The sequence below is a fragment of the Raphanus sativus genome, chromosome 2, assembly GCF_000801105.2.
Source record: "Raphanus sativus cultivar WK10039 chromosome 2, ASM80110v3, whole genome shotgun sequence".
Taxonomy (NCBI): Eukaryota; Viridiplantae; Streptophyta; class Magnoliopsida; order Brassicales; family Brassicaceae; genus Raphanus; species Raphanus sativus.
The window spans coordinates 10,194,657-10,207,599 of NC_079512.1; the positions used below are offsets into that span (position 1 = coordinate 10,194,657).

The 12,943-nt window shown below is 30.5% G+C and overlaps 1 protein-coding gene and 1 long non-coding RNA gene across 5 annotated transcripts; one reads left to right on the forward strand and one right to left on the reverse strand.

The window, feature by feature from the left end:
• The first annotated feature begins 1,089 nt into the window (after nucleotides 1-1,089).
• LOC108843309 (uncharacterized) lies at nucleotides 1,090-3,706 on the forward strand. The gene is given in 6 exon segments (XM_018616477.2): nucleotides 1,090-1,402; nucleotides 1,474-2,169; nucleotides 2,172-2,638; nucleotides 2,940-3,092; nucleotides 3,181-3,363; nucleotides 3,444-3,706. Coding segments are annotated over 5 exon segments (1,626 nt in total). The 5' UTR covers nucleotides 1,090-1,224; the 3' UTR covers nucleotides 3,313-3,363; nucleotides 3,444-3,706.
• A 6,107-nt stretch (nucleotides 3,707-9,813) lies between these two features.
• On the reverse strand, nucleotides 9,814-12,490 carry LOC108839856 (uncharacterized). 4 transcript variants are annotated; one of them, XR_008940713.1, is made up of 9 exons: nucleotides 12,045-12,490; nucleotides 11,849-11,953; nucleotides 11,532-11,683; nucleotides 11,358-11,443; nucleotides 11,199-11,278; nucleotides 10,960-11,033; nucleotides 10,723-10,851; nucleotides 10,406-10,577; nucleotides 9,814-10,280 (listed from the first exon to the last, which is right to left on the reverse strand). It is a non-coding gene; the product is annotated as an uncharacterized LOC108839856 (long non-coding RNA). The 4 variants fall into 4 exon arrangements; XR_008940711.1 differs by having other exon boundaries at nucleotides 11,769-11,953; XR_008940714.1 differs by having other exon boundaries at nucleotides 11,561-11,683; nucleotides 12,045-12,488.
• Between the last annotated feature and the right edge of the window lie 453 nt (nucleotides 12,491-12,943).

The window sequence follows — 12,943 nt, forward strand, 5'->3', positions numbered from 1 at the left end:
GGTTATAATTTTATAAATTAGTATCCCCAAAACTGTATATCTAGCATTTTTCACACACACACACACACACATATATATATATATATATATATATATATATATATATATATATATATATATATATATGTCCTAGAGAATTGGTTTAACAGGGAATTAAAACTTTTTTGTTCTAAAATAGAAACACAAATGAAAATAAGTTAACGTTCTAATTGATATTTGGTTTACGTTTATGATTAGAGTTTAGAGTTTAATATTTACGAAATAGAGTTATGATAGGGAATTAAGATCTAAAATAATTTTGTCATATTACTCTTTGGTTAATATCATTTTGGAGAAGAAATATATTTGCTCTAATTTTGCAATAAACTTTTTTGTTGAACTATAGGATTTGCAGTAAGACATGTGACTAATTTTATCTGGTAGATAAATCCTTAACTTTTTTTGATCAAATATAAATCCTTAACTACAATGGCCAAGAGTTAACAAATTACACAGATAGATGTTTGAAGGAAAAAAAGATATTTAAAAGAAATACAATAAGATTTGAAATTTAAGATAATAGTTTTCAAAATATTTTAAGAAGAAATGTGCAGATTGAAATAGAATTTGAGAAAGAAAAATATGGAAACAAATTTCAAAAAGAATTCAGATAGTGAATAAAGTTTTTCTGAAAAAATACTTTTGTATTTATTAATTTAAATACTTTTATATTTAATTTATATATCTATAAATTAATAGTATAATACTATAACTATTGAAACTTCATTTTATTTATCTATTCTTTTGATCAAAAGTATTTTTAGTTTTTTTATATTACCGGATATTTAATTTAATTTTTAGTTTTAGCTATTATTTAATAAAATTTTGCAGTTGATTTAGTTCTATAAAAATTTATACGTAACCAAATAGAAAAACACAGAGCTAAATATCAGCTTTTCAGATACCAAAACCTGGTTCTGTTCTAACATTTTATTGACTTCGGTTCAAGTTTGGTAATAACTATTTGGATTAGGTTCGGTTAGATATTTTTATCCAATTAAATTTGGACGTGATATATAATAATTCTATAAAAGCATTTACGTAAATCAATAAAAGAAAAAAAAAAAGAAAAAAAAAAGGGGAAGGTAGAAACTGGTCTTGTTTCTTCTTCTTCTTCATCGCGAAATCCCTCCCTGTCCCTTCGTTAAATCCAATTTAGCTTATCCACAGAAATGTTTCAATAAGATGAAGCAGTGCGATCATCTTGCCATCGCTTCTTCCTCTCTATCTTTCAATGCTTCTTCTGAATCCGACCCCGAAGATTCCTTCTGGCGTGATTTCTCATTCGATTTCTCCTTTTTGACATCCGACGACCCCAAGACCGGCGGCGATGATATCGATTCCAACTCTTCTGTTCCTAAAGGTTCAATTTTGATTTCCTCTCAATGTGAATTTTGAGATTTAAACTGATTATGTGATGTGCTCTCTTTGTAGAATCAGAGCTATACGGTTTAGCTATCGTTGATTCAAATGTTAAGGAACCTTCTCCACCACTACCATCCCTTCTTGGAGTCACCACTACAACTAAGGGGAAAGAAGCTTGTTTGAGGAATGAAGTCCCTTTTAGTCCTCTCTTCGCCAAAATGTCGGCTTTGCGGATTAAAGAATGTTCCAACGGTGACGACACTGAGGAGGTGGATTCTCCTTGCTGGAAAGGAGCACGGTCTCCTTTGAATTTAAGGCGAGGGTCTAGGGATGATCTGAATGTTCTTTATGGATTGAACCCTATGGCACCTCACTTTATACCCTCTTCGAATGGTAAAGAGTTTGGAGAAAATGGGACTCCGTCTTTGAAAAGGTCTCTTTCATCAACCTTTCCACCTTCATCTGGAGAGTTCAGCATAAGCAATCTTTATGAACAAGGTTCCGACCAAATTAACCATGACCCAGATGAAAGTTTGGGTTTAGTAGTACGTCAAGAAGATAGTAGCAATCAGTTCCAAAGAAGTACAAAGCTGGATCCTTTGGCCCCTGTTTTTGTTCCTGCTTATGCCGTTGTCCATGACAAGTCTGTTGTAGCTGATCACATGATGATGTCCACTGAGAGAAATGCTCACTCTGCTTATGCTTCTTCAGAGGTCGGCCACATTGGTAGTGTGAATCATCACTCTGGTAAAATATACTCATCCAACCTCGGCTTGGGTCTCAAGTTCAGAAGAAGAAGCTGAATCCACTAGCCCCACAGTTCTCGTTAGCAGATACTAAACCAAAAGTATATGCCTCTGTGGGAAACCAAGCTGCAAATGATAATGTGAATAGTTCTGTTTTGTTCTCTCCAGTTAGCTACAAAGAGATACATGCAGGCTTAACACACCCCTCAGTGCCCGTGGAGCCATCTTATCAGGAAGTTGATACAAAGCAGATGGGTCGTCACCGTTATGGAAATCCTTCTCCACAGATGGATGTTAAAAAGCTGCTCACAACCATACATGGATTGTCAGAGTTGCTAACACATGCACATGGTTCAGGTTCACCAAATGAGCAAGATCTTGCTCTCATCAACTCTACTGTACAGAATCTCAACTCGTACATCAGTAACAGAGTGCATGAGCATTCCGGGAAATATGATGGTTTCACTTCGTTGCCGAATGTGTGCAAGGTATGTAATCTTTCGCCTACTTTAAGTAGGTTCTGCTACATAGCTAGGTGCGTGTGAGTGAGTTACATTTAATCATTTCAATATCTTAAAGCACATGTGGAATCTTTATATGCTGTTTATATCTTCGATTCAGTTCCAAAGTTTGTGTATCTTTATGCGGCTAATTGAACTAATGGTTTTATTTTAACGTTGTTCGCTTTTTCCATATTCCTCTAAAAGGAAGGTGAGAGAAATATGTCATCATTTCTTTGTAGATATACAGACGTGATCCTGTGTTAATGATTCTAAATGTTCTCTATAGCAATCGATTAGAGAACATCAGATACCAAAGGCGAGAAATCTGAGTTCCGCAGTTGAGTTTAGAAGGAAAGAGAAGTATCCCATGGTCAAAGGGGAAGCAGGAGCAGAGCCTCAAGTTGAATACGTTGTAGCCAAAGAAAATGGCTTTGGCCAGGTATGGTCTGTAATTATATACTTTTTGAGGCATTAAATTGTTGTGGCTTCGCGAGGGAAATAAAGTATTTGCCTTGAAATGTTTGCAGGTTGTAAGGAATCATGAAACAGAAGCGCAATTCAACCCACAGGCGCTCTTCTATAAAAGTCTATGGCTCAAGGCTAGAGCAGACAGGTCGTTGATGGAATATGAAACATTTCTCTCCAATTCAAGAACTTGAGCAATTTAGTGGGAGGCTGTTGAGTTGTGAGACTATATATATACATATAAGGTGACATCATAGTAATAATGTCAGAGATTAATTGCTGTGTCCGTATGAGTCCTCTTGAGCGTTTGCTTCCGGTTTTGCAGGTTAGAGTGTAGAGATTAAAACGGCTAAATCTCAGGTCTGGTGATTGAAACCCAACTAGGTTATGTTACTGGGCTGAAGAAATTTTGCTAGGAAGAGTGTTTTAAGAACTCGAGTATGCTTTTATAATGTTGTTGAATCTCTCTCTATACACATCATCCTTCTGATCAATTTTGTCATGCCCTTGACAGTTTTGTCACAAAACAGATGCTCAACCTTTTTGGTTGCTATTTGATCATTATATATTTATATCGTGAAAACATAACTCTTGTATCAATTCTAGTCCTAGGTGGGAAAAATAAAACATAACCAAACAAAAATATATACCTCAACCATTTGGTTGATGTTATTAACAATCAAACCGAACCAAAAAGGCAATATGTTTATTTAGTTAACTTTATCATATATAAATGACGTTAAATTGTTATATCTTAATCTGGACCTATGTTTTCACTAGGCCCGGGCGTTTTTACCTCAACCCGAAATACCTATCTAAACTCGAACCGGAAAAACCGAATCCTTATACAAAAATATCCGAACGAGATTTATGAGTTTAGTACTTTGGTGTTTGGTTTAACCCGAACCGATCCGAAATCCGAACTAAAATCCGAAAATATCCGAAATTAGTTAAATATGTTAATGTTTTGATATATTTTAAGGTGATTTAGATATTTTAAACTATACAAAATATTTTTCTAATTTATTTTATTTGTTATTTTGAATTATTTTTAGCTAATTTAGTTAGTTTAACTAATATTTAATTAGATTTGTAAACAATTTATATATTTTGAAACAAAATTTGTCACTTTGAAGTTTAAAAAATATATTTTCGAACAATTTTAAACATTGGTTACATCCGATCTGAACCGAACCCGGAAGGAACCGAACCAAATCCGATCCGATAGTTAGTAAATACCGAATAGTACTTCTAAGCATAACCCCAAAAATCCGAAAATCCGAATCACCCGGACCTATACCGAACGGACCACCGAACGCCCAGGTCTAGTTTTCACCAATAAACGTCCATAATTTTCATTCTCTTAGTATTAGCTAGAAAAGAACCTGCGGCATGCGGGAAAATGGCTTATTCCCCTACGAACTAGTTGTTCTCGGCTTTTTCACACACGAACTTTTAAGCCATGCCAAAAACCACACGAACAATAGAAATATTGGAAATTACCTTATGAACTAATTATTTCCAACCTTTTTCACACACAAATTTTTAAACTTTGCCAAAAGCACATGAAATACGCTATTTTTTGAATTACATACACAAACTATCAATTTTAAGCTAATTCTCCTAAAATTATAAATTGTGTTATTTAAACATTAACTTAGTTTATGACAGATAGATAGCCGGTTTAATTTAGGTTGATAAAAAGATAATATATCGTTTTTTTTTCTTTTTGTCAACTCCTCTTCTTCTTAAAAAATCGTTTCTACTCTTCATCATCAATTGGGAATAAAACTTATTATTTTTAGAAGATTAAAAGTTTTTACATGATGTATAAAGAAAGAAGAGCAGCAACTACTAGTTTACCAATTCACTATGTTACTGCTCTTCTTTTTTTATGCATCATGTAAAACGTTTGATTTTCTACAAAATAATAAATTTTATTCTCAATTGATGATGAAGAGTAAAACGATTTTTAAAAAGAAGAGCACTTGAGAAAAAGAAAAGAAAAAGAACAAAACAATTTATTATCCTTTTTATCAACCCAAATTAAATCGGCTATCCACCTGTTATAAACTAAGTTAATGTTTAAATAACACAATTTACGATTTTAGAGGAATTAGCTTAAAATTGATAGTTTGTGTATGTAAGTAAAAAATAGCGTACTTCATTCTGGTTTTTGGCAGAGTTTAAAAATTTGTGTGTGAAAAAACTGAAAATAGTTAGTTCATAGGGGAATACACAATATTTCCGTTGTTTGTATGATTTTTGGCATGGCTTAAAAGTTCGTGTGTCAAAAAACTCGGAACAACTAGTTCGTAGGGGAATAAACCATTTTCCCTGCGGCATGCACTGTTAAGTTTCATTTTTATCGTTAAACATTTATTTTGTTTTATAGATTGTTTAAGTTTGCCTTTTATATTTTCTAGAAGGATGTATGTGAGTTTTCAGAGCTAAATATAAATCTTTGTATATGATGTGCCAACCAGAAATCTACACAACTCTAATTCTAAATGAGTCACCCTTAATTAATAACTTTAATCTTAATTTTCCATCAAGTTTTAAATGGTTTGAGATCTTTTACAAAAGTAATTCATTTTTAATTTTTTTTTGTGCTTTTTAGTCGGATATATTAGTAAATATATGATATGTTTGAAATTGGATTTAATATATATGATTCTATTTATAATCAATTTCTTATTAATTGTTCTTGAGAAAATTATAAACATTAATATAAGATATGTTAGTTACAAATTTGATGAATTAAATCTACAGAAATAGTTATTCAAATATTTTTAAAAATATCTGAAATATGAAAATGGTTAGTTTATGTATTTGAAATATCTTATTTACTGAAATATAAAAATTTATAGTAATTAGTACTTTATGGAATCATATATATTATGGTATATATATTAATGATTCAAAACTATATTAACATATTATTATATAAATATGCATTTGTAACTATATATTATGTGGACTGATTTATGATTAATCAAGTATATATAAACATGCTCATTATACATCATATTATAAAATAATTATGGTAAACTTGGATTTGTTAATATAAAAATCACATAAATGTATATAATTGTTAGATATGTATTTTTTATTTAAAATACATCTCATGAAATTCAACATAAGACTCTAATTTAATATATTAGATATATTTTAATATCTTTATTTTTATTTTAAATAAAAATGAATATTTTAAAAATAATTCTAACAACATAATTAAAATATTTATATGATTTTTATTTTTTTAAATCAAAACTGAATTAATTTTAATTTCTAATTAAATTTTAGTTAAAGTTAGAATTTAAATTAATTAATTACGAAAATAATTTTTAAAAACATTTTGTTAGAATTAAAAAAGGAAATTTTTTTTATTTTTATTTTAAATAAAAAGTAAGATCTTGTAATTAAATTAGGTATAATTTGATATTCTAAAATATTGTCCAAATAAAAAAGCACAGATCAAAAAAAGTCATAGAAATATATATTTTTTTTTGTCAATATCATTAGAAATTGTTATGAATATTGTGGTGATGTCCATATGTAAAGTCTTTTTTTTTTGCTAAAATCCATATGTAAAGTCTTATAGATATATTTGTTATTTATTCCAAAGTTAGACTTTATCTCCAAACTATTGTAATTCTATATAAAGTATTTATTACATATGAAATAATACACACCAATTTCCTCTTTTCTCTTCTTTTTTTATAAAAAGTTAATTATTATCAGCACTAAACCCTAACCATTGAGCAAAATCTAAAACCCTGGTTACTTAAACAAAACCAACCCGTGTCTCTGTTCTTCGACTTCTTCGATGTTTTCAACCTTGATTCGTTTTCAAATCGAGCCGTTTTTTGTTACTTATCTTCAATCATCAAACCATGCTAACAAGTTAAAGATAAGTGACCTCATGCTTAATGCTTTATAGTTGAATGGCTGATGATTTATTAGTTCATAAAATCATCATTCGCTGTGCTTATTGACTAAACATATGTCGTTGGTTTGTTTTATTTTTTTAGCTTCTAATATTGAATCTCTTATGAGTAGTCCTATAATTCTTATATCTCACGCTTGTGTTATTGGTTTGGAGTGGTTTAAATAATTTCATTGGCTTGAGAGTTCCAATCATGCTTATTTTTTATGTTTATAAAATCGAAAGTGTTCTTGAATTACTATTTTCTTTAATTACTATGTGCTTGAGAGTTTTAATCATGCTTATTCATAATTTGTATATATCTTTAGATCACTTTGGTGAGATCATGTCAACGTTTGTAAGCTAATCCTCAATTTCTTTATATTTTATATTCGTGTGTGATTGCTTTAATCGTATGTTTTTTTTAATTCGCTTCACATGTCTTTTTTTTTTTTTGCTAAAATTTGGAATTCGCTTCACATGTCGTTAGTATTACTAGAGGCTGTCCCGGGCTACGCCCGGGTTATTTCACTAATTTTTGTTTTAATTTTATCTATTGTATTTATTTATTTCTAGTATGGATAAAATATATTGTGACTATAAATAAAAATTGGTGAAGAAATCTTACATGTTCTTTTATGGCTTTTGTACTTCCTATGTTTCATTTTAATTGGTATTTTAAGATTTTGTTTTTGTTTCAGCTTAAATGATGTTTTAAAAAAATTTGCAAATTTTTAATGTTGGTTGGTGTTTTTGACCAACTGTGTTTTATTGAATGATTTATTTATTGGTTGGATTAGATTACTGGATACAAAATGAATAAAATTAATATTTTCTTAATAATTGTGCAACAACTTTAAACATCAACTAATTAATATGAAACATAAAGGGTATTTTTCTTTTGTCAGTAACATAAAGAGTATATTTCTTTGTTGTTTGATGAAACAAACATATCTTTTCAGAATAAATGCAGTTACGGTAATCTCCGTAGTGATGAAGATCTCCAACCTCGGCTAGATCTCTCAAAAAAGGTTTTGAGGTAAGGTTTCTAACCTACTGACATATTTATAATCCATTTTTGTTTCATATGTGTTATTTTGTGTTTAAATAGTTGTGGGTTTGTTTAATTTACACAAAAAGTTATGGGTTTGTCTGCAATGTTGTTTTGTCTTGTAAATGTTTGAAGGTGACCTTGATTTATAATTATTAATTGGCAAGTATTTCAATTTTATTCTATTTTCCATTTTATAATGAAAATACTTATTCTATAAATAAAATAATGCATTTATTCGTTGTTTTATTTTCTTAATCTAAAATATATTAGGATTAGAGCAAAACTCAACTCTATTATGTAGTTAATCCATTTTAAATGAAAAAGAAAATTTTATATTGGACATGTTCTTAATTGTTTCATATACTTAAAACCCGTGATTAAGATGATTGTGTTTTGTTTAATGTGGCCCCAGTGATTTAGGCTTGTTCTTTTGTTATTTTTGGCATTTGTGTTAGGCAACGCAATAGTAGATTGTTATTCATATTGCCAGATTAAACGTATGTATTTTTACATGAACTATTGAATGGTTACCATTTCAAATATCAATCTTTTGTATACATTTCAAATATCAATCATTAAAAAATTTATTGCAAATTATTTGTTAAATTTTGATCTTTATATATTTCATATATGGTCTTGATTGGTAGAATATTAGCATAAGTATTATGATCTATATTATCTAACATTTGTTAAAAAAACATTTATCAAATGCTAATGTTCTCCAAACGCTCTTTGTTCATATGGAGCTATTAGTAGAGCATTTGCATTTATAATTTATAAATTAATAATGTATTATTTATGTATTTATTTTATTTAATTTGTTACATAATTTTTTTCAAATAAATTTACTGTAATTTTTTCAAAATAATTAAATTTTATTTTATATATAATTAAATTACATTATATATGTTATATATAATTGAATATTTAATATTTAACTACTTCTAAATTGTTTTTATATATTTAAATTTTATTTTATATATTATATATTTTAGAATATATATCATATATGATATATATATATATATATATATATATATATATATATTAATCAATGATTAAATTATTTGTTTAATAATTAAATTATATTTTATGTTTAATAAAATATAATTATATATACACTCTTTTATATTTTTAATATATAATTAGATTAAATATTTATATATAAATAAGTTATTTGTAGATGTCAAATATAATTTAAAAATATCTTTTTAACTGTAAAATTTATTTTTACAATAATATTTTTGATATAAACATATTTTTGATATTATTCAATATAATTATATATATACATTAATTAATTTTATATATTAATATATGTATTATAAATATATTCAATTAGAATAAACATATTATACATTGTACACTAGTTTTTATAATAATTTTAAGTAGCAGATCCATATTGTTGTAACAATCATTTTGTCAAATAGTTTAATGAGAACATATACAGTTATTACAACATTCTGATTCTATAGCATATTGCTAGAAATTTATCATTTGTTCTGTCAATCAAAGCGTAAGTTTAAATATTTTTTTTCCTTAGCGAAGGCATTATGTTTAGAATTAGTTACCACTCTTGAGCTGTCGGAGAGGTGGTCTTTATTTTTTACAATATTTGTTAATGTGTAATTACTTATTTTATAGAAGAATTCCTCTATTATTAGAGATTTAGAAACTGATGTTCAGCTTTTAAACCCCAGAAGGTCACACATGTAATGAAACATTTTTATCATAGCAAAAATTAATAATATATGTAATTCCTTAAAGAGAATCCAAATCACAAACAAAATTTTATAAACCAACATGCCCCGCCCCGACAACAGTATAGAGATGCTACAACTCTAGTCTTTTGCCACCCCAAACAGTTTCTGCGTTAATCGAAACTATTTGCTGAAACAAATTAATACAGCTACCTGTAATAAACTAAACTCCCAAAAAGACTCAAACTTGACTGACAATTAGATCATATGCTTCTACGGAGACTGGATTGCAGATACGATGTACATGATAGGAGGATCCACCAACGACACCGCAACAGTCAATACTCTGAGTAGTGGACTGCAAGAAACTTCAGAATCTCAACGAAACCGCTCCCACCAATGTCTTTAGCTTCACTTAAGAACCTAATCGAACCATATTCATAGCTTCCCATATCTTTTGTTGTTCCTCTTCTTCTCCTTCTTATTGTTTCGATATAGAGTTGATACATTTACATAGTACGAATCAGAAAAAACATGTTTAGACTTTAGCAGCGAACTTCAATCTTATAAGTCAGCAAAAGGAAGCAACTGTGGGTGGGTCTTACTCAGTTTCGATTTGCATCAATGACCCAACAGAGATGCTGGGTTTGTAAGAAGTTGTATCTCAGAAATCTTCATAGTGATCTCATAAGCTATTGAGATGTGAAGACATGCCAGATGCTGGTGTTTTCCCCTTTTGCCACCTCCTCCATCAAGCTTCTCTGCCTTTTTACCCTCCTGTAACACAATACACAAACAACATACTATAGATTATATAGAACGCAAAGAGTCAGATGCAGATGTGCATGGTAAATTGGACGATTTGTCTCACGCATCTAACATCATCTGCGACAATGGAAGACAAAAAAAGACAGCATATTACCTTGTGTAGTTGCATGACTCTATCTCTCCCAACCGTAAGTGCACGCCTTGACACTTCGATCAAATGAACCAGAGTAGAGCTCTGCAGTTCTGTGTCTGAAACATAGGGAAGAAACAGTGTTCCTGTGACCTGTAAAGGCACGTAGACACATAATCATAAAAGCTGAGACTTGACGGAAGATACCACAAAATAAAAATTGGACTTTATATGAACATGGACATGTTCTCTGGTACTAACGTCCGATATATGAACATGGCGATCAACTCCTCTAGTCGCCAAGTAACGACCATCAGAGTTAAAAGCTAAAGCACCTACAATAATAACAAACAGCAATCATGAATACAAAATGAAAGGATTCAGCAGAGACTCCGGACTTCAGAACCAATGAACAATACTTGCTGCTAGATATATCACAACGTAACTAAACAATCAAGCGACTTGATAAGGTAAGAGAGGTGTTAAGTGGAGAATATTACCCTTTAGAGACGCATCTCTCAATTTGAAGCAGATTGCTTCCTACTGTTCTAAGCGTAGTTCATTACAACTTGAGCACTTGCTGATTCGAAGAAAACAACAATGCTTATGTGCAAAAGAGATAAAAAATTTAAACTTGGTTTGGTGAGAATACAACTAACCTGGAGATGGAGCTTGGTGAAATCACCTTCGTCCCGAGGATTGAGAAGAAGAAACATGTCTTGTCAGCAGCAAGATCCTTGGTTTCCTGAATAAAAGAGAGAGATCTCAAACCTATGAGTCTATAAACTTGAGGTCGAGATTGATTTTCTAGCAATTATGAAACAAAAAGAAACCTTAAGAGCCTTTAAGAATTTTGAAGTACCACTCTGAGAAATGGTTCCAAGACAGACAGTCTATAAGTTCTTCCTTTGTCACCACCATCGCCAAGCAAAGCAGGCTCTGTCACACTCAAGAACCTCAGCTTATCAAAGCATCACTTGCATAACTGTAAACATATACAAAATAACACAGTCAATCAATTCTTGTGACTCTATAAATCTATGAACAATCAAATCTAACAATCTACTCACCTGCCAGTGATAAAGTCTCAAACTTTCACATTCATTTCAAGTTCCCATGGCTAAAAATCGAAACTTTAGTAGAAACGAACCTCATCTTGGCACTCGAACTTCTCACCGGACCCTTCACCGCGAACCAATTACATATCTTCTCGAGGTGCCAGCTACATGAAGCGCCGGTTCTCAGACCACCACCACTGCGAGGAAGAAACACACAAGTAGATATTGATTTCAATTAACATACACAAGGAAGAGACTTTAACAGAAGGGTTTAAAAATAACACGTACTGAGGAGACTCGCAGTCGCAGAGGAGGCAACGGTCGTCTTGCTGGTCCTGCCGTCGCTGGAGAGTGAAGAGTTGCCAGTGTGTTTCATCGCGATGAGTGTGATAGAATCTTATAAACTTCGATGGAGACATAAGATAGGAAATGAGATGTATAAATAGAAAAACAGAGAAGAAGGTGAAAGGTATAATTGAATGTGTTTATTCAAGGTTTGATTGGAGCACTTAGCGATGAAGTTAATCGACGAAACCGATGTGGAGATAAGAGAAAGAGAAAAGGTGGAAGGTAAGTGATGAAGTTAATTGACGGAACCGATGTGGAGATAAGAGAAAGGGAAGAGGTGGAAGGTGTGAAGATCGGGTAAGAAAGCAGAAATTGAATATCTCATTTCTGACATGGAAAAAAACTTCAACCTTATTGGCTGATTTAACACTCCGACGTGGACACGCTAATGCGCTCTGATATCGGGCTTTTAGTATAATTTTGATTAGCAAACTTTACGTTTGACATACGTTTGAATACTTTTTAAACATATCAATACCTGTGCGTAACTAAGATTTATTATGGGGTATTGGTTAACTCATTGATGCATGTAATATAGACTTGAAGAAACTACACGGCTGCATATTAGTTAAGTTTATTAATTGAACAATTGTTGTCTGATAGATAAATACAAGATCCATAGATATTCATATTTATGTAACTCACCAGAATTGTGTACTTGTCATAATTTAAATGGTGATTGCTTTCTTACTTTGGTATATATTGGTTTAGTAATCCGTTGGTTTAAATTAGTTCAATAAACCAAGATTCATATACTTTTATCGAGATATGTATGTTTAGCATATTATATATCAAGTAAACATTTATGGCATAACAAATGTTTTATTCTTTATTTCATG